Genomic DNA, 23,854 nt, shown 5'->3' on the forward strand with positions numbered 1-23,854 from the left:
CAATGGAAGCTTAACTGAAAACTCGCGAGAGAATATTTATCCAATCAGATTTCGTACAACTCATTAAACTTTTTGATTGACGGCAGTCAATAGCGAACAGGAAACTGAGAAATCACAAAGGGGCGTTTCCAGGAAGAGTCCAGAAACACTTTCCTGTAATGGCGGACCAGACAGAGAGCGAGTCTATTGGATTCAACGACAACAGGTTAGATTTAGGTATATTAGGTCATAAATTAGATAGAAACTGAACATAAAACTATATGCAATGTGACATATAGCGTGCTTAAGGTCTGATGTTTTTTTCAGTTAAGAGATTGTGATGAAATAAGAGGTTTTACTTGCGAATTTCACAACGCCAGCTAACTAGCTTCCAGCTAACTAGCCTGTGTTTTTAGGCGGCTCGCCTCGCCTCTGCTGTTCACACGCAACACGCGGCAAACATTCATGTCTCCAATCTTACGAGACGGTCAGACCAGCCTACCTTGTGTTTGTTTTTAAGAAGCACATTCAGTCAAAATAAAACAAACTTTGTGAGTGAGGTAAATGTGCATGCTATTGTAAACAGTAGCGCACCCAATTCAGTATTTTGAATGGGCTTAGCGTTTGTTAGCATAGCTAGCATAAACGAGTATAATTAGCTTAATTGATTTCGATTTAGTTAATTTAACGTTAAATATTATACAAATATTATACGGAGATGCAATTTATAGTTTGACGATACTCAACAAACCAAAATCACCTTCCCAAACCCCGTTTTTTTTTAATGCGACTATTATTTTTAGTTACTTTTTATATACAGCTCTTGAAACGGTGCTTGTTTAAAATAGAACTTTCTTCAGTGCTATTTACCTGTATGTTTGCACTGTTAGTTTATTTTTCTTTGCTATAATTTATCTGATGTGTTCATTTGACTTGATATTTTGCTAAAATCCTGTTATTGATCCGTGACTGACGTGATCACACTGTATTCCTCAGTTATTTAGTGTCAACAAGACTTAGATTAGCAGGGATGGACTGGATTCTACCAACGGATAATGCAATATTTCTTCATTTGGAGTTTCATGACAACCTTCTACAAATAAATACGTACTTGCTCCTGTTAAACCTTGTAGATCAAATGTTATTTTTGCTCAATTTGTTTACCCTGCATAACATATATATATAGTATCCCTGTGATATCAGTTATTTAAATCCTTCATAGATGGTTGTTAACACAGTTTTGGAGTACTTTGTGTTTACTCTTTGCATTTAAATGTACTTTGCCTGACCGAACCCCTTGATTTGTACAATTCAGGATGTACAGAAAAATGGTTAACTTAAAGGATGAGATTTGTGATTTTTAAATGACCCCATGTTTATTTGAAAAGCATGTCGAGCTTTATAGGAAATATTGTTTAGCACGAATAAAACGGCTTCAAAAGTTATGTGAGCATCTTTTGATAACCATGGAGGAAGACAAAAGTCCTTCATACATGGAGGATTTCTGCAACGCAGTGCAAACTATTTGCTGAGCTTAAAGAAAACCAGCTTTATCATTCATTTTTGTTTATCCACACGTGAGCTATGTGAGCAATGATCAAGGTTAGTTGTGCTAAAAATAAAATGTAAGTGAATGAGTAAGTTTGTAACTCTGGCAGTGTTATCTCTGTTACGAGCTACACTCTTTCTTTTTTTTATTTTTAATTGTATTTTCAGTGTTTACTGATTTGGTTGTTTTTTTTTTTAAGCAAACGTCTATCCACAAACTTAAAAAAAATACAGCAATTTACAAATTAATTCTGTTCATATTTGAGAAGTGTTGCATTATTTCATTTATTAAACAGAAGAAGATTTAAAAAATCAAGTCTGACTCAATTTAAAATGTTTTTTTAGCAGGTTCTTGCTCTGCAAAAAGTATAACTCAGATGTACAAGAATCATGATGAGACAAAACTCAGCAATCCTACAATCATACCAGTAAAAAGATGAGCAGAATAAGGGCAATCTTTTTACTTTTGCACAGCTTAGCAAACACTTCTTTAAAGAAGGGATGATATACCTTATGTTAGGACTAATTTTTATTATTTTGTATCAGGATGGCGCAGCAGGCGGTGCGGTTTCGCAGCCCTGCTCCTGCCCCTGCTCCTACCCCTCCGCCCGCCCAAACACAAGTGTTGCGAGGCCCTCCGCCGCTGCTCCGGCCTCCGCCGCCTCCTTTTGGGATGTTGAGAGGACCGCCACCTCGACCTCCATTTGCACGACCTCCTTTCGACCCCAACATGCCACCCATCCCACCGCCTGGAGGCATGCCGCCACCTATTGGACCTCCTCATCTACAGGTGACTTTGTGTGCAGAAGGAGATCTTATTTATATACAAAAGTGAAAGTAGTGAAAGCTAACAAAGTTTATCAATGCAAAGCTTTACTATGAAAAATAAACAAAGATCATACTCTTATTTGGCATTTGGGTACCACATCATGGATGCAGCACCTAACAAAATTGCGTTGCTTTGGCCACAACCTAACGATGAAATAGTTTTAAACATCAATGAACATTAGATTTCTCTAGATTATCTAATGCTGTCACCAGTCAAGGTCTACAGCAGCAAACCTAAACCCAGGCCAGCCATAACAGTGATGTTAAATGACATCAAGTAAGGAAGTATTGAATTATAAACAGAGAACCCCAACAACAAACTGGATTTAGAGCAAAATCCAATGTCATTTTTGAGGATAACTTTTTGTGGATGAGCATAAAAAATATTCCAAAGACTATTGAAAATGAAGTAAGTTATTAGTATTTAGCAAATCAAAGTCTCTATATCTTTCTTTCATATCTGGTGAAGTTTACATTTCTTTCAAATCCAGTTAGAGGTGGAGCATCTTTTTAATGTTTCTATAAAGTTGTCAAAATACCATTTATTTTATGTCTGATGTTTATTTTAGAAAGCAGTGGTTGCTTTATCTACATGTCTGGCGTTTGCTGTTAAAAAATTACAAAGTACCTAGAAATATATTATCTTGTTGTAAGATCATAAATATTATGTGTTTTAACAAACATAGACCTGTGGTTAATAATTTACAACAGAAATGTGGCTTTCAGCTCTTTCATGTTTTGGTTATAAATGTGATGAGTTAAGTTTTAGTTCTGAATCTCCAAAACTCTGAACTACTCAAATCAAGCTCATCTGTGGTCCAACTTCAGGATTTTCTAAAACTGTTTGCGTTATTTATCAATTCTCCACTGCTTTAAGCATCATAAGAATTCTTTAATTAAGGATTTATTAAAAACATTTTTCAACATATAATCCTGACAACTAAAAAGAACAGATTTTTAAATTTATTAACCACTTTAATTTAAGAGTAAAATGTTATCCATGGTTTTTTGGTGCACTGGTCCCTAATCTCTTTGATTGTACAAATATACTACATCTAATTTGTGGATCTTTATATTTGTGACTTAGTAATCACAGTCTTGTATTTTGAAAACTGATACTGGTTCTTAAACAATACCTTATTCTATATTGACTAAAGAGAATTATTTTAAATTCAAATTTTACTATCAAATGTAAACATGACAACATTGGTGTAGAATCTAATTTTTTAAATTAATCTATATGTGCTTTACTCTCATTCTAATAATAAACACTCATGCCAGTATTTTTCTCAGTTATCTAACATGCAAAAATTCAAAATATAAATGGCAAAACTTGATAAAACACTAAATTAACCTTAAACGTTGTGTTTTCTGAAATTGTTGGCAGCTTTATTTAAAGCCAAAGAGCCATAATGGAGAGATGAAGGAGCTGCAGGTTGCAGACCCCAGTTGTATACAACTGCTGATGGGGTCCTGCTTTGTACAGTTTAAAAACAACATCTCTATCTATTTCTGCAGAGACCTCCATTCCTTCCTCCTCCCATTGGCAACCTGCCCCCTCCTCCAGGAATGCTGTTTCCTCCTGGGATGCCTCCTGTTCCTACGTCTGGGAACCCCACACTCAACCCTACCGAGGAGATTTGGGTAGAAAACAAAGCGTCAGAGGGAAAGGTAAATAAAGAAATGTAGATGACATATTCTGCATTCTTTTTGTAAACAAAACTCGTTTATTTTTTTAAAATGTAGCAGACAGTTGTGGGTTTGTATAGATCACAGATTGGCTGCGAGTATTTGTTTTATTTGAGACTTATTCTATTAGCAGTAAATATTATTGAAATAATGTGTACTGTATTAACAAGCGGATGTCTTACATTTATTTGTCTTTTTTGCATTAATCTCCACATAGATATACTACTATAATGCCCGGACCAGAGAGTCGTCATGGAGTAAACCAGAGGGAGTGAAGATCATCCAGCAGTCTGAGCTCAACCCTCTTCTGGCAGCGGGGGCTGCAGGCTCCGGTGCAAATGTGGGGGTGACTGCTGTTGCAAGCTCGAGCAGTGGCAACACTACAGCCAGCACCGCAGCAGCAGCCTCCCCCACACAGGCCCCAACCTCCACTCCCCCCCAGACTCTCACCTCCAGTCCAGACTCCATCACCAGTCCTTCCCCGTCTGTGTCCATGTCAGGTAAAGTCCCAACTAACGGCACAATCCACTGATCTTCATCACTCCGTAAAGCAAAACGGATTCACATTTTCTTTTCCTTTCCCTCTCAAAAGCCACCATTGTACCAGACCTCAGCCCCGTCGTTACGGGGACCTCAACGGTTTCTGTGTCGCCAGTCACCGTGGTGACCGTTTCCACCGTTCCCTCTCCTGTTACAGCAGTTCAAACCGTGCCGCTGTTACCAACAGCCCTGCCTCACAGCGTCCCCCAGCCCACAGCAACCATACCTGCCTTTCCCCCGGTAATGGTGCCCCCTTTTAGGGTGCCTTTGCCAGGAATGCACATCCCTCTGCCAGGTAAGAAAAGACCCAGTCCTCAAATGTTTACAGAGGGCTGATTTTGCTGCGATTTGGCTCTTTTTTTTGCCGTAAAAAGGAAGAGGGATAAATTATTAAATAGTTTTATTTATCATAAAGTGAACAAATTCACTCGTGAGAAACATTAAGGGTTTTCCAGAGATTATTATTTTCTGGTTTTGTTTGAAAAAAAAAAAGTTTAGTTTTTGCATTGATAATCTGAGTGAAGTCAACGGTTTTTATGCTTAGGTAAAAAAAAATCTTTTGTTTTTTGTTAAGCTTATATTGTGTGATTCAGGCCACCAGTGGAGGAGTTTGTGCTACATTAATTATTTATTCCTGTTCAGTCTTTAAATGTTGCTTCACAGCCCACATGCTTCAGCTTTAACTGTGCATCAACAATAAACATGCATGCTTGCACACTCAGAACAAAAGTTTTTTTTTACGCTTAAAGACCCACTCCTATGAAAATTATATTTTTGCTGTTTTCTCGTGACATTTTTCTGATGAAGTACAGTTTAAAGAAAATTCAGCTTAAAATACCATTTGAGTATTTAATATTTAATCAAGTTCTTGTGAAACAGGAGTAGACAAAAATGCTGTTTGATGTTTTGACACAGAAAAGAAATTCTGCTCTGCTCCATTCTGATGCATCCACTTGTAAACAAGTAGATCCATGCACTTTTTGGAATGAACATAAAGTGTGTTCGGTACATTTTTCAAAATTAAGGCTATTTTTCGCTGAACTTGCCATTTTCAGTGTGTTGTAAACATTACGTCATTTCCGGTAGAGCGTTCTATTGATTGTTTAAGACTATAGACAACAAGAGGCTGATCATAGAGATCTAGAACTACCCCATCCTTTTCCTAAAATTGGCAGGGGAGCCTGTGGCTGCAACAGGAGGGCAGCCATCCCGTAGCCAATGGGGGCGTCTGCTGTAACTAGACCGCTTTTCTTAGGAGCCCAGGGTTACTCCCCACCAACAGTCCCACCCACAACTCAGGCAAATTTCTAATGAGCTACTGCCGCTCTGCAGAAACTATGTCCTCGAAAACAACACTGGTATTTTGTTTTAAAAACAGCATAATCATAATTAAAAGAGCACTGGGAACACTTCTACAATATATCAAAATATGATCAGAGTGGGTCTTTAAATGTATAAAATCCTTCTTAAATCCAACGGTGCTTTAAGTTATATTTCAGAGGGTTGTGTATAATTGTACACATTTATAAAATGTTTGTTTTATTTTTTCCACCTTAAGTTTATGCACAAATTCCCTTTAAAACTATTATAAGTTTATCCTTTTTTTACTATGCAATGCAATTTTTTCAATAGTCAAGTTTCATCAGATAAACTATTATTTAAAAGGATGGGTTCTGTTTTTCACTGCAACCTTTTCAGTGCTTCAAAAGATTTTTTTAGACAACTTAGAAAGTTGACTCACCGCTACTCCATATTGGAAATGAGTGTGAAGATGTGCGTCTGAGCGGGGCCACACACTAACTCTCACACCGCGGTAGCAGATCGATTTGTGGTGTCCTGCTGTTTTCAACCAGATGCTTGCTTGTCCGTTGTTCTTTCAGGTGTAGCAATGATGCAGATAGTAGGTGCGCCCTGTGTAAAGGCAGGCCCCAGCGCCAACGGTAAACACCCAGCCGCTCGCCTCTCAAATCTACTGTAGATGGCATGGTAGTAAATGTCTACACGCGTTCTACGCCACATTTTGGGGACGTAAAACATTAGGGTGGTGGCTGCTGTTCAGCCATTTAGACAGAGGCAGATTTGAAGCTTGGTTTGTTGTATCCATGCAGGATTTTATTGCTATAATTTTTATGTTAATGTAAAAATAGATGTTTTCTGAGAGAAATGTACGTCACACACAAGTTCAGTTTCCTGTTAGGGGTCGCCATGACTCATTTGACAAAGAGGTTGTTTTGTGGTTCTATTCTTGGCCCCACGTGTCTTGAAGTGTCTCAATCTGCATGGTGTGCAAAGGAAAAGCTGCAAACAGGATAAAATAGCCCACATTGTTTTATAAGGGCTTTTTGTTTGAGTACAAAGAAGCAAATAGTGTCAGAATACAAAGACGATGTATTGTTCTAGGACTGTCAGAGGACTGTTTTTTGCTGTTGGCTACATTGCTGGTGCAGATCATGTAATTTGTTGCGAGAAGAAGACATTTTTAACCTTGTTTAGGAGCTGTAAACACAGCCGTTCTGCAAAGCGATGCTTTAGCTTTGTTGTCGATCAAAATTACATGTCGTGGTCACATGCTTGTCTTTTTTGTGGCATGGTTGTTAAGTGTGTGGTCACTTGTTTGTGTGTTACCTGTGTTCTTTGACACTTTGTTGTATGTTGAAGATAACATTTTTTTTTAAGTTTTTATTTCAAAAACTATTATTTCTGAAGGCAAAATATGAACTATTTTTCACCATTGAAGCATAACTGCATATTCATGGCTTCTTAATTGACAGTCTTGATTCGATTTTGACCAAAAAAAGCAGAAAACTACATCTTTTTTTTAACTTTCTTCAGTATTTTTGAAAATTCAGACAGTTACGTTTGCACTCTCATTAGCTCATACATCACATTTCCTCTCCTCTTGGTTAAACTAGAGCTGAAATAAGTTGGGCACACTTTTTTTAAATGTTATTTAGAAATATGCATCAACTTCCACTTATTTAATTGGCCAGACTGTATTTTTTACATCAGGTAAATGTTATAGGAAATTAGTCACTTCTATGGAACTGAGGAAAAAAAGCTCAACTAATTACAGGTCGTTTTGTCTCATCTGACCAACAACAGGCATGCTTCCTGGGATGGGCCCACCATTAGTTTCCATGATGCACCCCCAGCTGGCACTTTCAGCTGCTCCTGCCTCCATAGGATCCCTGCAGCTCCCCGAGTGGACAGAATATAAAACAGCAGATGGGAAAACGTACTACTACAACAACAGAACACTGGAGTCCACTTGGGAGAAACCACAGGCTGTTATAGACAGAGGTAGGCTCTACTGCTGCTGTGGACCCATGAGTTCAGCCTTTATTTTAACAGTAATAACATCACACAAGTTAACAGATAAGCATCAATACATGCAGTACAGTTATTTAGGAGTAGCTGGTGCATATTTTTTGTTTTTGTCCAAGTTTTATTAAAATGAGCTTTTTCAAAAGCCTTGAATTGAAGCTTTAGCTATTATAAATAAATATATATATTATTATCTTCTATCAGAATGGATGGTCTGGTGTTTCATCTGTGAAAAGAGACAATAAAAGAAGCACTGGACCTTCTTTTCCTTTTCATTTGCACGATTGAAACTTTCCTACGACAGAAAAATATTAAGTTCCTAGTTTGTCATTTTACAAGCACCAATTTAAATAAATAAACAAGTTAATGTAAATATGTTTTTTTAATCCCAAAGGGATCAGTAAAGTTTCATAAAATTCTTGTTTTGTTTTTACTAGAAAAAGAAGCACAAAGGCTCAGTGAACGTTTGGCTCTGGAGGAGGCAGAAGCAATGGAGATGGAGGACGAGGAGATCAAAGCAGCAAACATGAATATTGAGAAGGAGGTGGGTAAAAATGACACACCTAAAATACTTTATTCCTTAAGCATGTATTCTAATGTAATAATGATCAAAGATTGAAGACTGGTTGAAGTTCTGTTAAAACCAAGAAGCCGTTCAAGGGAAAAACAAGAAAATGACCGACAATTTTTAAATGTTGCTATTAGTATTGATTTCTGGTTCACAATTTTGTCGAGAAGCTTAAAGAAGAAGAAATGACCGAGGAGGAACGAGCAGCACAGAAAGCCCGGCCCATAGCCACCAACCCAATCCCAGGAACTCCTTGGTATGTTCAACAAATGTCGTTCCTTCGTTACTCTCCTATACCAAAATAAAACTGAAAAAACGTCTTCCTTCCGGTGTCTCTCCATCTTAGGTGTGTGGTATGGACTGGTGACGACCGTGTTTTCTTTTACAACCCGACCACACGGCTGTCCATGTGGGACCGTCCCGAGGAGCTTGTGGGTCGATCCGATGTTGACAAGCACATCCAGGAGCCGCCTCACAAGAAGGGTGTAGAAGATGTCAAAAAGACAGGTGTGGACAAACAAACTTAATACGTCGATATTTAGATTTTTGAATCAATGTCAAAACTTTTTTGTTTTGTTTTTGGGGAACAGTTGCACTTTATATATAAAATCTTCTTTCTGCGCTTTATGCAAGGTCTCATTAAGGAAGAGCCAGACTTATCTAACGCTGCTGAAGATATTCTGGATGAAGAGCCATCAAAAGCCAAAAAGAGAAAGTAAGTTTAGTTTAAAAAGTTCACACATCTAGAGCTCATTTTTTCCTATTCATATTGATTACCTCTTTTTTTTTTATTTCCACTTCACAGGAAGGAAGAATTGAAGGAGTCAGACACAGAGAAAGAAGCAGCCATGGAGGCGGAGCTCAAAGCTGCCAGAGAACGAGCCATCGTGCCGCTGGAGTCCAGGATGACCCAGTTCAGAGAAATGCTGCTGGAGAGAGGGGTAAGGCTAAAAGTGGTTCACATCAGAGGAGAACGCAAAACCAGCTGCTTTTATTATTGGCTGAAATTAATTGGGGAAGGCCTTTTGAGCTTTATATACATGAAAACTGATGAAACTAGTCAGCTATATAGAGGTTTTATTCATGTTAAACCTGTTAAAAATCATCTTGATTCCAGAAACTGAATGAATGCACTTACATTTCAATTTAAAAATGATTGGGTTTGCTTCACATTCAGTGTGTGGTAGTTAAGGTCTCTAACACGAGTGTCATGCCCCCCCCACAGGTGTCTGCTTTCTCAACTTGGGACAAAGAGCTTCATAAGATTGTTTTTGATCCTCGTTATCTTCTGCTCAACCCAAAAGAGAGGAAGCAGGTTTGGTCCTTTTCCATTTCTGAATATGTTTGGACACTTAGTTATTTTGATTGACTTCTTTATTTGTATTGATTATTTTTTAGGTATTCGATCAGTATGTAAAGACACGAGCAGAGGAGGAGAGGAAAGAGAAGAAGAACAAGCTTATGCAGGCTAAGGATGAGTTCAGGAAAATGATGGAAGATTCAAAACTCACACCCAGGTAAAGGAACTTTATTAGCCCGTCTAGAGTCGATTATTGTACTAAACTGGAAGAATGACTTTCTTTTTTTTTGTAGAACAACATTCAGTGAATTTGCTTTGAAGCATGGTAGAGATCCTCGATTCAAAACCATAGAAAAGATGAAGGACAGAGAGGCCATCTTCATCGAGTTCATGACCGCCATGAGGAAGAGAGAAAAGGAGGACTCGAAATCCAGAGGGGAGAAGGTTAGTTATTGATTTTACTCTAATGCTCATATTTAAAGTTACTTTTTACTGTATTTAAACTTCTACAACAGCTTTGTAAATGTCACAAATCAATTTGCTGCCACAATTTAAAACTGTTTTCTGTAATTCTTTTTTGTATTACGTTTGACCTTTTATCCAGCTCTCCATTTGATATATTTTAGGACTATTTGAGCCAGCCTTTTGCTATACTGCGAAAGTGTTACTCATAATTATAGAAATGCACAGTGAGAATATTAGCTGCGTCACTTTGGTGCATTTTCTTAGCCAACATTACTTAAATTCCCTTTTTATTATCAATCAGTCCACTTATTTTTAATCCTTGAAAGAGAACATTGGAAGAGAAGATGTCATATATACAATCAATGTGGGGCATTAGAGAAGAATAAAAAAGGGCATTTTTTTGCTCAGGATTATTCATTATAGTTAAAGTCCCCCTACAACAATTTTTTAAATTTTCTTTAAATGTTCCCTCCACGTTCCTCCACATTCCTGCCTGAGATGCTGAGGGGCTGGGAACGGGTCATTTCCTTTCCTATGGATTAGTAAATAAGTAAAAATGTGTTTGTTTTCAGGTAAGACAGGACTTCTTTGATCTTCTGAGTGACCAGCACATAGATGGGAACCAGCGGTGGAGCAAAGTGAAGGAGAGGCTGGAGACTGACCCCAGATACAAGGCAGTGGACAGCTCTGCACTCAGAGAGGAACTGTTCAAACAGTACATGGAGAAACAGGCCAAGGTAAAGGGAGTTCTCAATTATGGTCAGCCTTTTATATGCTGCAGTCATTATCAGACTCAGTGTTTGCTTTGAAAGGATCAGCGATTACTTTTTGTAGGTTCTGATGCAAGCTTTCAATTTGACTAACCTCTCTTAATGCATGACCCCCCCTCCCTCTCCATCACACAAAAGTGTAAACACAAAACTGAATGTGTCCTCCCCCACAGAACATAGACATTGAAAAGGAGCGCGAGTTGGAGCGGCAGGCCCGCATTGAGGCCAGCCTCAGAGAGAGGGAGCGGGAGGTGCAGAAGGCCCGATCGGAACAGACCAAAGAGATCGACCGAGAACGGGAGCAGCACAAAAGGGAGGAAGCCATCCAGCATTTCAAAGCTCTCATGTCTGATATGGTGAGTCGCTTTGGAAATGTCCTTAAGAATAATTTTCATCATTTTACAGTCAGAAGCTACCATATTAAAACAGATGAGATTCTTCGTATGTGTTCAGTTTTTGAGTGTTTGAAAAGTGACTTTCTTTCATTACAGGTACGTTCTTCAGACGCTACGTGGTCAGAGACGCGCCGCAACTTGCGGAAGGACCATCGCTGGGAGTCTTCGTCACTGTTGGAGAGGGAGGAGAAGGAGAAACTGTTCAATGAACACGTAGAAGCACTGGCCAAAAAGAAAAAGGAACAGTTCAGACAACTGCTGGATGAGACCAGTATGGTAAGAGGCAACTATGTAAAAAAGGGCTAGAAGCTTCTATAGAGCTTCAACTGGTGGTTTGTTGATCACAAATATACATCATAAGATTTTTCTACAGTTATGTATTACTCTGGTTGTCCTGGACATGAGATTTCTCTGTAGCAACTTGATTCCTCTTCACTCATTCTGTTGGATTGAGATAAAACTTGGGTGATTGTTTTTTATTTTATGGTCCAGTTTTAGTAGTTTCAGCCAAAAAAAAGCTGATCACATGTCACAAGCTCCCTGCTCTCAGCAAGACTCAGAATTGAATTTTTGATGAACTACTGCCACTCCGCAGAAACCATGTCTTAGAAAAGAAGAAAAGTTTTTTGATCTATGCTAATAAAGGTATTCATTAGAGTGGATCTTTGACCATCTAAGTTGTATTTAAAGGAGCACTGTGCTGCATCCTTACACTTCTAAACATACATGTTTGTTTCTGTTATAGATCACGCTGACAACTTCATGGAAGGAAGTGAAAAAGGTCATCAAAGACGACCCTCGATGTATAAAATTTTCCTCCAGCGACAGGGTAAGGATGCTTTTTTTTCATTATAATATTCTTGTGAAATGCAATTTATTTTTATGATTAACTGGTTCATCTTTCTTTGTAGAAGAGACAGCGAGAATTTGAAGATTACATCAAAGACAAATACATAACAGCCAAGGCAGACTTCAGAACCTTGTTAAAGGAGACAAAGTTCATAACGTACAGGTTTGTACTGTTTACACCAAATACAAAAACATTTAAGACTCATTTTGAATATTTATTTAAACTTTCTGTACTCATTTTAGACCCATCAGGCAGATTGTAAAAGTATTTTATACAGAATTATCAAAACATTGTTGTAGGAATTGAAATGGCAAATTATTGGTTTATAATTGTTATGACATTCTCTTTATCCTCACTCCTTAATGATCTCTATGAGTTCTGGTGTATTTTAAGGTGTATTCAGACTGGACACAGTTGGTTTGCTTAAAGCTTGTTTCCCACAATAATCCAGAACTCATTTAAAAATTTCAGACTCATCTTTTGAGGTGATCTTGACTCATTTCCAATCAGTTCCAGTTCTGTCAGTTTCCTCAGTCTGAATAGGATCCTGCTCAAAGCAGAACAACTCAACCAAAATGTCCGCTGTAGCCGGGCATTATGGGATGTAAACAGAGTAATCCAGCAACAAAGAGACATTGCAACTCTTTGAAATGTGGTTTTATGAATCCAGGTTCATTAAAATAACTTTCAACATGAGACACATTGCTTTTTACAATGTTTTCCCCAACAATCTATATGTCGAAAACACTCGTCAGGTATGAAGGTACGCTGGTATCTCATCAGCAACTGTCTTGCAGCATGCCCCAACGTAACAAGCAAAAGGTGTTGTGCCTTACCTTGATACAGAAAATTGGTCATCAAATATAAAGTTTGAATAAGTGAACAACAAGGATTGAAAAACTTTGGACTCCCATAATTCTTTCTCGTGTTACTTTGCCTCGCTCTCGTAATTCCTGGCCAATGAGTGAAGAGATCTTCATGTGGTTTCTTTTACAAGCTTTGGTTTGAAACAGAAATATCCGTTTGAGGGCAGTCTGAATACAGACCAAATGCAAGGTCTGCACCAACTGACTTTGTCCAGTCTGAACACCCATGTTTGCTGGAAAGCCGTTAGTTCACCTACTCTTAGGACAGTAAAACGGCATAAAATAAGGAATAGTGAACCGGGTATAATTCCCATTTCCTGTGAAGAAATTTCTTTAAATAAAGAGGAAATATTTCTGACTTGCTTCTTATTAACTTCCTCCCAGGTCAAGAAAACTAATCCTGGAGTCAGAGCAGCACCTGAAAGACGTGGAGAAGATCCTGCAGAATGACAAGCGTTACCTTGTTCTGGAGTGTGTCCCAGAGGAGCGCAGGAAGCTCATCATGTTCTACATTGAAGACTTAGATCGGCGAGGCCCTCCGCCTCCTCCCACCGCCTCAGAGCCAACTCGACGCTCCACCAAGTGACCAACTACATATTCATGGCCCCATCTGTCCGTGCGCCCCTCTTTGGCCACAGCATGACCTCCCCTCTGCACCCCACCGACCCTGGTCTCCAGGCCCACAGGTGGCCTTGCAGTGTTAAAGCCTGGGGTCATATTTCAAAAAGATATAACATTGAGATGAATGGTTATGCTCTCTGTGTTATGTCACCTCTTAGCCCTGAAGTAGCCTTCTATCTAAGGCACCAGCAGGGAACAGAGGTTACCTGATCTGAAGGTGACCGCCGACCTCTCACCTCTCAAAGACGACATGCGAGGGAGGGAGGCCGCTGCCTGAGCAGCCACACAGATGTAAGATAGCTGATGTACATGAAGTTGAGCGTATGTGAGCCTGTGTGTGTATGAATGTCACGCACACTTCCACGCATGTGTGCATCTGATTGGAGGCGTCCCTAAGCCTTACATCTCCACTGTGCCAGTCATGTTTCAGGCTCGGTGTGAATGTTAGTTTCAGCTCGGTGGTTTATTCCAATGTGGCAGCAGTTTCTTTGTTGAATTAATTAAAGGAAACTTCCACAGTTTTTCTACACGATGTGCTCTGAGTTTTTATTTACAACTGTTAAACTGACATCAATTTATTATTAAAAGGTTTGGACACTGACTATATTATAGTAAAAGACTAAATAATAAAATCACCAATATAACTTACAAACATCCAAGTGAAAAGTTCATGTTTGTTTAAAAAAATACTTTGAACATGTATGGTGCCATAATTTGGACACTTGCAATGGTTGATTTGACACTAGTGTAAACTTAAGAGAAAGTCTTCCATTTTGGCAATGATTCTAGTTTAATAGGGTTAAACCAGTTTTCAATCAAAACTGTCAGCATTGAAAGTTGTTAAATACTACTCAATTTAGTGGCGTTCAACATATTGCTCAAGTAGACGTAATATGATGAAAGGTTTAAAAAAAAAGCATATGAAACGGCATCCTTTTCAGGTGTTTGATTTGTTATCCAAAAATGTTTTATTTGTTCATTACGCTATTCCAGCAGCCCTGTGACCCCAAAATTGTGTCAGCAGATTCCAATTTATTACGTAATATTATGTTTTCATTTATAACAATTTGCAATTGAGAATGTCTCAAACACAACACAAAACCATACATTTTAAATAAGAAAAAGTTAATAAAAGTGATAAAAATTTACTATAGTTATTGTTCAGGGTTTTTAGAATCCATTAGTCAAATAATTACCCCAATAAAAATGTATTGGAAAAAAATATTTTTATATATGTTATATTTCAGGGTTTAACTATGTTCAAGGTAAACTATCTAACTGCTACTTGTAATAAATAATAGTTAAATTTTACATAAGGTTACGAAAGTAAACTGATCAGAAACATTTCTGCGCATGTTGCCTCAATCTCATTGGTCCTCCGGTTGGGTCACGTGATATTGCCGGATGTTAATTCATCGTCGGACCATTGTGTCAGTCTGATGAATTATAATCAAGCTCCCTTTTGTTCAATAACAGCAATTTTGCTTCTAATCATGGGGTTGTACAGGGAGTTAAATGATAGATAAATTTATGGGAAAGAATGTATTTGCAAAGGAAATAAGCAGGCGTATCTTTAAAACGTTTCGTTGCTGAAAAATACTTGCTAACCTCTCACGCGCCTGCTGTCTGTTGCCGCTATGCGCCGTTTTCGCTTCTCGATTTTCGTCCCTTTGCTGGCAGCTTGGTCCATTGTTGGAGAACCAGAGACCCCCACTCATGTTGATGGAGCTCCACCTTCTAAAATCGGTAAGATAAATTGTTTTTATCTAAAACACGAAAACAGCAGCTCCATGTAGCTAACATATACATCTTTATGGGAGATATGTCTATTTTATCATATTCACATACTTGGCAAATATTTCAAACATTACTAACATACCATTTTAACTGGTGTACATTTGAAATAAAAGAATATTATTCTTATTCCATTTAATTTGTATTACTACTGTGTAGGGAAATATTTGTGCTGTACATTATTTTTTCAAAATAAAAGCCTCGTGGCCAGAAAATCTTGCAAGAATGCATTCATTTTTATGTAGTTTAGTGCGTGTTTAAGTGTTATTATTAGGATTTATCAGAATTTATGTTAATTTGATATATTTTCTCCAAGATTCCACAAGTATGAAACATTAAGTCAAATGTTATCTACAAAGTAATAACATGGTAATAACATTCAGTTCAAAACGAGCTTTCTTATTGTCTTGTTTTGCATAAATACAAAAATAAAAAGTGAAAAAAGTGCTGGTCAGGGTTAAAACCTGGAACGGTGGCAGACAGAATTAGAAATGAGCAGCTAGGAAAGTGTTTGTTCACCTAACAATAAAAGTTTGATATATGTACTACAGAAAAACTAAATAGCATTTTCTTCACTGAGGCTTTTTCTCCTGCATGTGATACATGTTTTATTTTTAACTCCCCATTTCAATTCTACCTGTTTTTCAGCTGTGGTTGGAGCAGGGATCGGAGGCAGCGCCACAGCCCATTTCCTCCGCCAACACTTTGGCCCCGAGGTGCAGGTGGACGTGTACGAGAAGGGTGAGGTCGGAGGTCGGCTCGCAACTGTAACTGTCAACCACAATGACTATGAGTCTGGGGGCTCCATCATCCACTCCCTCAACCTCCACATGCAGGAGTTCGTCAAACAGCTCGGTAAATGCATAACTAATATCACACTTTATGGCACCAGGCCATATATTTTTTTATATTTGAACTTTTTTTTTTTTTTTTAGGTTCTTTGTTCTTGTCAGTCAATTGAAACTTTAAATTGTGGGGTATTTTGTATGAGTACACCAAATAATTTATTTCAGAAAAGCAAATTTTACTAGATATTATACAGAAATTATGGAAGTATTGTTTCTTCTACTAGTGTCTGTACTATTTAACCATTTTTATCATTTCATTTTGTGTAAATGACCAGCTAAAATTTATTTTAGATTTCTCTGAAGCTTGTTAGCTTAAAGTTCCCCTTTGTTCTTTTATTTTATTTCTTTATGTTCACTTGTCATTTTGTGTTGCACATTTTTTTCACCCTTTAAGGTTTAAAGTACCGTCGAAATGTGGCGGGGAAGACGGCGGTTTTTAACGGAGAGGAGATGATTCTGGAGGAGACAGACTGGTACTTGCTGGATTTGTTCCGCCTGTGGTGGCGCTACGGAATTAGCTTCATCCGGTTGCAGATGTGGGTGGAGGAAATCATGGAGAAATTTATGAGGTGAGCCAACATTAGCATTTTTACAACAGCTACTTGGTGACTTATTGATGAGGATTGACTGTGTTAGAGCGTTACAGGATGTGAATGGTGTGAACTTCATTATTTGCACTCTGGACATCCACAACAATGAAGCCAATGAAAGTTACACCACCGCAAACCAAGTCAATACAGGTCACAGCTTTAAATGACATCAAACAGGAAACATTTTAATTAAATGTAAAGAGAAAATTCATTACTAGTAATACCTTCATGGTCTTAACTTTAGTTGTTTTAGCTATAGTTACCAACACAATAATATCACATATTTTAATATAAAACAAGAGTTTTGCATAGATATATCTTGGAATCTACAATTATTTTGCCACTTGGGAGACGTGGTTTGGGGATTTTCAGAGCTCACAAGAATTATTTAATATATGGCTGCAACTTTGTGCCTCATTTATGTTTTTTTGAATATGAAGGTACAATTTAAAGTTAGAATGGTGTCGAAAATGTTTTTTTTTTTTTTTCAAAAATGAAACTTGTTTTATTAAATTAAATCATTACATGTAGATTCAGATTAGTTTTTGTCAATTTGTATTATTGTGCCCTTTAGATAAAGAAATCTAACATTTAGTGCTTCAGAAAATTATTGAATACCAAAAGACCAATCAAAAAATATATTTTCAGCCCAAATTTTTGGATTTTGAACTTTTTTTTCCAATTTCTTGGCACTCAAAACTGAGTTGGACCTCATTTTGCATGAATTACTGCATCAACGCTTTGTGCCATGGAGGCCATCTGCCTGTGACACTGCGTAGGTTCGGTGAAAGCCCAGGTTGCTTTGACAGCTGCCTTCAGCTCATTTGCATTGCTGGCTCTTGTGTCTAATTTTCCTCTTTAAAACAGCTGTAATATCAGGACCAGGTCAGGCGAGTTTGTTGGCCGGTCATCACAGTATCATCATGGTCATTGATCCAGCTTTCGGCACCTTTGGCAGTTTGGGTGGGTGCCGAGTTCTACTAGGAAAAACTCAGATTCTCCCTACAGCTTGTCAGCAGAGGGCAGCATGAAGTCCTCCAGAATGTCCTGATAAATGACTGTAATGACTCTGGACTTCAGTGGACCAACAGCAGCAGATGACAAGGCACCCCAAACCATCACTGACTGTGGAAACTCCAAGAAATGTGGAGTCTGTGCTTCTCCACTTTTCCTCCAGATTTAGAGATTTCTAAATTAAACTTTGTGAACGACCAGCTTGTCCAGCAATTACCTTTTGAAAGTTTCCCTTCTTGTGAATGGTGTTGATGACTGTCCTCTGTGAACATCGGCTGTTTCACCCATTATTATGTAGCCTACTGGCTCAAACTGAGACCATTTTAATACTCAGGAAACCTTTGCAGCTATTTTTGAATTTATTAACACATTAGGGTGTGAGTTTCCAACTTTTAGCTTTTTCACAGTATCACAACATCTGCATGAGATCGTGGGTGCACTTCAGTCAGAGGCTGAAACACCCACTTTTGCAGATCTTTCCATCCACCAGCTGTTAGACTCAACAATGCCTCTGACTCTGAACGTCTGTCTTTTCATTGCAATATTTATTGTTATTTGTCATGTTCTGTTTTTGTGGTAACAAATCAAATTTCCCCATTGTGGGATCATTTAAAGTTCTATTCTATTATGTTTAATGCCTGATACTGTATGTTATCAGAAACACTGATTTTTTTTTTTATTGCAAGTAATGGTGAAAAAAAATATTGAACCTTTGCAATTATCTAATTTTTTTAAGTGAGTAAAGCTCAGAATTTCCTTTTTATTCCTTGTCTGTCACCATCAACCTCAATTTCCTCGGTCAGGAAGTAATTTCTGTCCACCTCACCTCTGAGGCAACAGCAGTAACCGTTTATTTCCCTGTCTGTTTTACTCTGCAATGCATGGTTGTCAGGACAACATTATTTTCTCCTTTAACTCCAGGCGAGAAGGACGATTTCAGTGACTGACTGTAATGTGTGTGGTATAACAGGATCTATAAGTACCAGGCCCACGGCTACGCCTTCAGCTCTGTGGAGGAACTCCTGGACTCCCTCGGAGGCAGCGGCTTCATCAACATGACCAAACGGCCGCTCTCTGATTCGCTGCTGGAGCTGGGAGTGTCTCAGCGCTTCATTGATGAAGTCATTGCGCCCATCATGAGGGTCAACTACGGACAGAACGTCAGCATCCCTGCTTTTGTAGGTCAGCTGAGTGAAGACAAAAAAGAAAAAAACAGCAGCCGAGAAGGAGAGTGTGTGAAGCTAATGATGTGACAAAAGCTGAATTAATTTATTTAGGGAAAGTTTTGAGATAAGCATACTGATGTGGGTCAAAAAAAGGAAAAATCATAACATTATAGAGGGGAATTGGAGGAGTCAAGAGCATAAGGGAGGAAAGGAAGAGGAGATGAGGAGGAGGGGGGTTTTGCAAGAAGGAGAAAATAGGAAAATGTGTGGGCAGCTGGTAATTGGTTCATAGCACTTGGCTGTGTCCTTTACGCCTCTATGTCTGTTGCAGGCGCTGTTTCCTTAGCCGGCGCCCAGAACAACCTGTGGGCGGTGGAGGGAGGCAACAAAATGGTGTGTTCAGGTCTGCTAAAGATGGCTAACGCTAACCTGCTGCAAGCACAAGTCAACTCCATCTCCCCTGTTCCTTCAGGTACTCCACTGTTTGCTAAATGAAATAAGAGTTTTTGTGTTAAAACCTTTTTTTTTCATTAATAAGGTAAAAAAAACCCAGCACATTAGGAGCAAACGCCCAAGAAGGCTGTTTTAGGTTATCAAGACCTGTATTTAAAAAATATACATACAGTGGGGCAAAAAAGGATTTAGTCAATTTCTCCATCTTAAAAAGAGGGAGAAATAGGTCAACTATGAGAGTCAAAATGAGAAAATCACATTGTTTGATTTTTAAAGATTTTATTAGAAAAAGTTGGTAGAAAATAAGAATGTGGTCATCAACAAACTACTGTCTCTCATAGACCTGTAACTTCTTCTATAAGAGGATCCTCTGTCCTCCACTCGTTACCTGTACTAATGGCACCTGTTTGAACTCATTATCTATGTAAAAGACACTGTCCACACCTCAAACAGTCACATGACAAACTCCACTATGGCCAAGACCAAAGAGCTGTCCAAGGACACCATAAACAAGATTGTTGACCTGCACCAGACTGGGAAGACTGAATATGTAATAGGTAAGCAGCTTGGTGTGAAATGAAACCAAAGTAGAACTTTTTGGTAAGAACTCAGATAGAATGCTGAGTTGCATCCAAAGATCACCATACCTACTATAAAGCATGGGGGTAAAAAGCATGTTTTGAGGCTGTTTTTCAGCAAAGGAACAAGGACGACTGATTTGTTTAAAGAAAAATGCAATTTATGGTCAGATTTAGAGTAAAAACCTCCTTACATCAGCAAGAGGCATTGAAGATGAAACGTGTCTAGGTCTTTCATCATGACAACCATCCCAAACACACTGCTCGGGTAATTCGTAAGAAACATTTCAAGGTCCTGAAGTATCCAGATCTCAACCTCACAGAAAATCTTTGGAGGAAGATGTATTCCGTTTGTCGACAGCCCCAAAACATCACTGCTCTAGATGAGATCTGCATGGAGGAATGGGCCAAAATACCAGCAACAGTTTGTGAAGACTTACAGAAAATGTTTGACTGCTGTCTTTGCCAACAAAGGGTTTATAACAAAGTACTAAGGTGAACTTTTTTTTATTGACCAAATACTTGTTTTCCACCATAATTTACAAATAAATTATTTAAAAATATGATTTACCAGATTTTTTTTCTCATTTTGTCTCTTATAGTTGAGGTATACCTTTGATTAAAAATTACAGACCTTTTTAAGTGGGAGAACTTGCACAGTTAGTGGCTGAATAAATACTTTTTGGCCCACTGTTGTTGATATAGTATTTTTTTTTAAATGTAGGATTAAAAAGAATGTCTACATTTATTTTTACTTAGGGGATGCACTAGAGTACCAGCTGAACTTCACCACAGCAACAGGAACAGGATCTGAACTGTACAACATTGTAGTCTTGGCGACTCCGCTCCAGGCCAGCATTGGTTCTGAGCTCCAGTTCCAAGGCTTCACCACGCCGTTTGACCAGCTTCCTGGCAGCTATCACAGCACCGTAGCAACCATTGTTCACGGTTACCTAAACACCTCCTTCTTCGGTTTCCCCGACCCTCGGCTCTTCCCATTCGCCAGCGTTCTGACAACCGATACGCCCAGTCTGTTCTTCAACAGCGTGGCCAGTGTTTGTCCCGTTAACATCTCGGCGGGTTTTCGCCGCAAACAGCCGCAAGAGGCCGGAGTCTACAAGGTGTTTTCACCACAAACTCTGGACAAACCGGAGCTGAAAACCCTCTTCAAGTAAATCTGGTAAAATCGTTGTGATGTTTACACAAAATTGTGCCTTAATGACATTCTTTTTTGTCTCTAAACTGTAGGTCTTACTACTCAGTGCAGGTGACTGAGTGGCAAGCGTACCCTCACTATGGCAGCAACCAGAGACTTCCTCCAGTGGAGCTTCATCCCAATCTCTATTACCTTAACGGTATTGAGTGGGCCGGCAGTGCTATGGAGATGAGCTCCGTGGCTGCCAAGAACATTGCTTTGCTAGCGTACCACCGCTGGAACAGACAGATGGAAATGGTGGATCAGAAAGATCTGATGCACAGGATCAAGACGGAGCTTTGATGCTGTAAGACCGAGGATCCTGGGCTGAATAAATACAGTCGACTCACTGCAGGAGGATGTCGCTGATACACTTGAAGCTCTGATTTTTGCTTTCAATTTACAAAATTTGGCCAAGGCTTTTTCAAATTCTCACTGAACACTTTGAGGGAAATGGAAAGTTCCACTTGTTTTCTGAGAACATCTAAGACCATTCTACCTCCTGAGCATCAGTTGCTCTCTGTATTTACTCCAAGGTAGATAGATGAGCGACCAACATATGTGGTGCTTCAGGACAATGAAACCTAATCTTACATCTATGTCAACAAACATGCAATCATTTTGATCCATATTAGCTTGTTTGAATGAGAACATTTGAGCTAACTTCTACAGAAAAGTCTGAAGATGCTATGATACACTGCTACATGTCTTTGCTACATACAATATTTAGGCAGGTTCTGTAAACTGTTACAAAATGACTTATTTTAGTCACTGATGTTGTGAATTAATGAAAATGTGAATGAATTAAAGAGTCTCTGCTTCATTTTCTCCCTCAATTCTATCAGGAAAGCTGTAAGGTTTGAATAAATTACTACTCCCGCTGTCATCCCATCCAACTGCATTAGTCTCACTGCTGGGACTGATAGTGTAGCAGCTAAAAGTCAAGTCCTATCAGAGTTAAAGATTTTCAACAACGAACAAAATAATTAGGCGGTGACTCACAGCGGTGGCCACTGGTGCTCTCTTGCGCCTTTCATCAGACTCTTTCATTATCTCCCCTTCCTGCTGCTATTGTTGCGTAATCCAGCGGAAAGAATTTTCTATTTGGGGAATAGAGCCAACCAGCTTTCACACTGAGCTGGGGAAAAAAACAAAAACAGAGGACGGATCTGTGACTGTTGCTGGTTAGCGTGACCCCTTTTTCCTCTCAAGCATGAAAGCCAGATTGAGACCGTCTTCTTATTAACGGTGTGATTCTGTGAAAATGCATGTTAAAACGGACTTGTACTAATGCCAAATTGAAAAAAAAAAGTAATTACACCTTTGCTTAGCTTTCATTTCATTCATCGACTAACAATGTTGAGACTTCAAAGACTGTTGGTTGATCTGATTGTGTTTCGTGGTGATCTAATGAAACTGTTCCAAAGCTTGTGCTGGCTTTAAAAACTGGTGGACGAGATGGAAATAAAGTCTGAAATTCCTAAAACTTGTTTTCTTGTTATTTATATCATTATTGTTTGCATAAGTTTGTTAGCAGTCAGTAGCTGTGAGTTTTAGATATTTTAGAGAGCCAAAAAGTTGGATACAAAGGGCAATCATTTAAAATAAACTTAAGAAACATAGATATGTACTTATTTTTTTTTAAATGTGAAGAACTTTCTAACGGAATTGCAGGATTTGGTCCTTCAAGCCAACTGGACTTCAAAGGTCTAGAATTTGCTGGGAACAAAGTGCTGCATTCCTGCTCTTTTCTCAGCATGCACTGCTCTGGTATGTTTGTTGTATTTGGCTGGACACACCTGATTCAGGTGAGAAATGTAATGATTTTGGGTAAACATGCAGACACACCAGTCTTTGAGACCAGAAGATGCCCACCGCTGATGTACAATCTGTTCATCCGTTTAGCTTCTTCAATTCAAAATGCTGATAGTTATTTACCAATGGGCAATTGGTTTAAAACTAGAAATCAACTGAGCAGATGCACCTGTTAATAATTATTAGAATAGTTAGCTCACATCCTCATTTTTTAGTGTGGCTTAGAGATTTCGGTACTGATGTTCATTGATAGCGTGTTGACATGAGTGAACTTTGTATCCTCACAAAAAAATAAAGAACTTTTCTCCTTCATGACATTTAGGACTTCCTTGACTCTCTGTTCTTTCTGTCCATAATGTGACTTTATTGTCTTTAAGTACGTGTAGTTAAGCCCGTTATTACAATTATCATGCATTTTGTGGTCCAAATTTGTCATGGATGTACTTTAGGATTCCATCTTTCAGGAAAGCTTGAGAAAATCCAAGATTTTAAAAAACCTAGTAGATAAAGAGTATTCTCTATTTAATATTCAAGTGGAAAGACTACATTCCAAAATATTGAGATGAGGCGAACCGCACCATAGACATGTAGGGCCGCTGGTGGGAGGGTGACGGGGCATCTCTGCGAGAAATCAGGAGGTGCCCTGTTAAGGCCTTCT

The 23,854-nt window shown here is 38.6% G+C and overlaps 2 protein-coding genes across 3 annotated transcripts; both read left to right on the forward strand.

The window, feature by feature from the left end:
• The first annotated feature begins 94 nt into the window (after nucleotides 1-94).
• tcerg1b (transcription elongation regulator 1b (CA150)) lies at nucleotides 95-14,272 on the forward strand. Of its 2 annotated transcripts, XM_024266647.2 has the most exons (21): nucleotides 95-205; nucleotides 2,074-2,317; nucleotides 3,874-4,026; nucleotides 4,262-4,544; nucleotides 4,637-4,879; nucleotides 6,465-6,524; nucleotides 7,687-7,884; nucleotides 8,346-8,452; nucleotides 8,647-8,732; nucleotides 8,823-8,983; nucleotides 9,110-9,191; nucleotides 9,282-9,417; nucleotides 9,702-9,791; nucleotides 9,875-9,993; nucleotides 10,070-10,220; nucleotides 10,814-10,978; nucleotides 11,185-11,367; nucleotides 11,503-11,682; nucleotides 12,152-12,235; nucleotides 12,318-12,418; nucleotides 13,507-14,272. In XM_024266647.2, the coding sequence occupies exons 1-21, from the start codon at nucleotides 159-161 to the stop codon at nucleotides 13,706-13,708; spliced, it is 3,075 nt and encodes a 1,024-aa protein (XP_024122415.1). In that variant the 5' UTR covers nucleotides 95-158; the 3' UTR covers nucleotides 13,709-14,272. The 2 variants fall into 2 exon arrangements, with proteins under 2 accessions (XP_024122415.1, XP_024122416.1); XM_024266648.2 differs by lacking the exon at nucleotides 6,465-6,524.
• Nucleotides 14,273-15,115: 843 nt separating this feature from the next.
• On the forward strand, nucleotides 15,116-22,866 carry LOC112142954 (prenylcysteine oxidase-like). Its single transcript, XM_024266649.2, has 7 exons — nucleotides 15,116-15,489; nucleotides 16,186-16,392; nucleotides 16,780-16,954; nucleotides 18,960-19,171; nucleotides 19,487-19,627; nucleotides 20,946-21,357; nucleotides 21,435-22,866. The coding sequence occupies exons 1-7, from the start codon at nucleotides 15,381-15,383 to the stop codon at nucleotides 21,682-21,684; spliced, it is 1,506 nt and encodes a 501-aa protein (XP_024122417.1). The 5' UTR covers nucleotides 15,116-15,380; the 3' UTR covers nucleotides 21,685-22,866.
• The last annotated feature ends 988 nt before the right edge of the window (nucleotides 22,867-23,854 follow it).

This window comes from Oryzias melastigma, linkage group LG14 (genome assembly GCF_002922805.2).
Source record: "Oryzias melastigma strain HK-1 linkage group LG14, ASM292280v2, whole genome shotgun sequence".
Classification (NCBI taxonomy): domain Eukaryota; kingdom Metazoa; phylum Chordata; class Actinopteri; order Beloniformes; family Adrianichthyidae; genus Oryzias; species Oryzias melastigma.

What these genes read in the sequence shown, in the direction of transcription:
- tcerg1b (XM_024266647.2), top strand. Translation starts at nt 159, where the DNA reads ATGGCGGACCAGACAGAGAGCGAGTCTATTGGATTCAACGACAACAG. An exon ending in CCAATCCCAGGAACTCCTTG is followed by an intron (nt 8,733 to 8,822) that starts GTATGTTCAACA and finishes TCTCCATCTTAG; the next exon opens with GTGTGTGGTATGGACTGGTG. An exon ending in AAATGCTGCTGGAGAGAGGG is followed by an intron (nt 9,418 to 9,701) that starts GTAAGGCTAAAA and finishes CCCCCCCCACAG; the next exon opens with GTGTCTGCTTTCTCAACTTG.
- LOC112142954 (XM_024266649.2), top strand. Translation starts at nt 15,381, where the DNA reads ATGCGCCGTTTTCGCTTCTCGATTTTCGTCCCTTTGCTGGCAGCTTGG. An exon ending in ATCATGGAGAAATTTATGAG is followed by an intron (nt 16,955 to 18,959) that starts GTGAGCCAACAT and finishes GTGGTATAACAG; the next exon opens with GATCTATAAGTACCAGGCCC. An exon ending in CATCTCCCCTGTTCCTTCAG is followed by an intron (nt 19,628 to 20,945) that starts GTACTCCACTGT and finishes ATTTTTACTTAG; the next exon opens with GGGATGCACTAGAGTACCAG.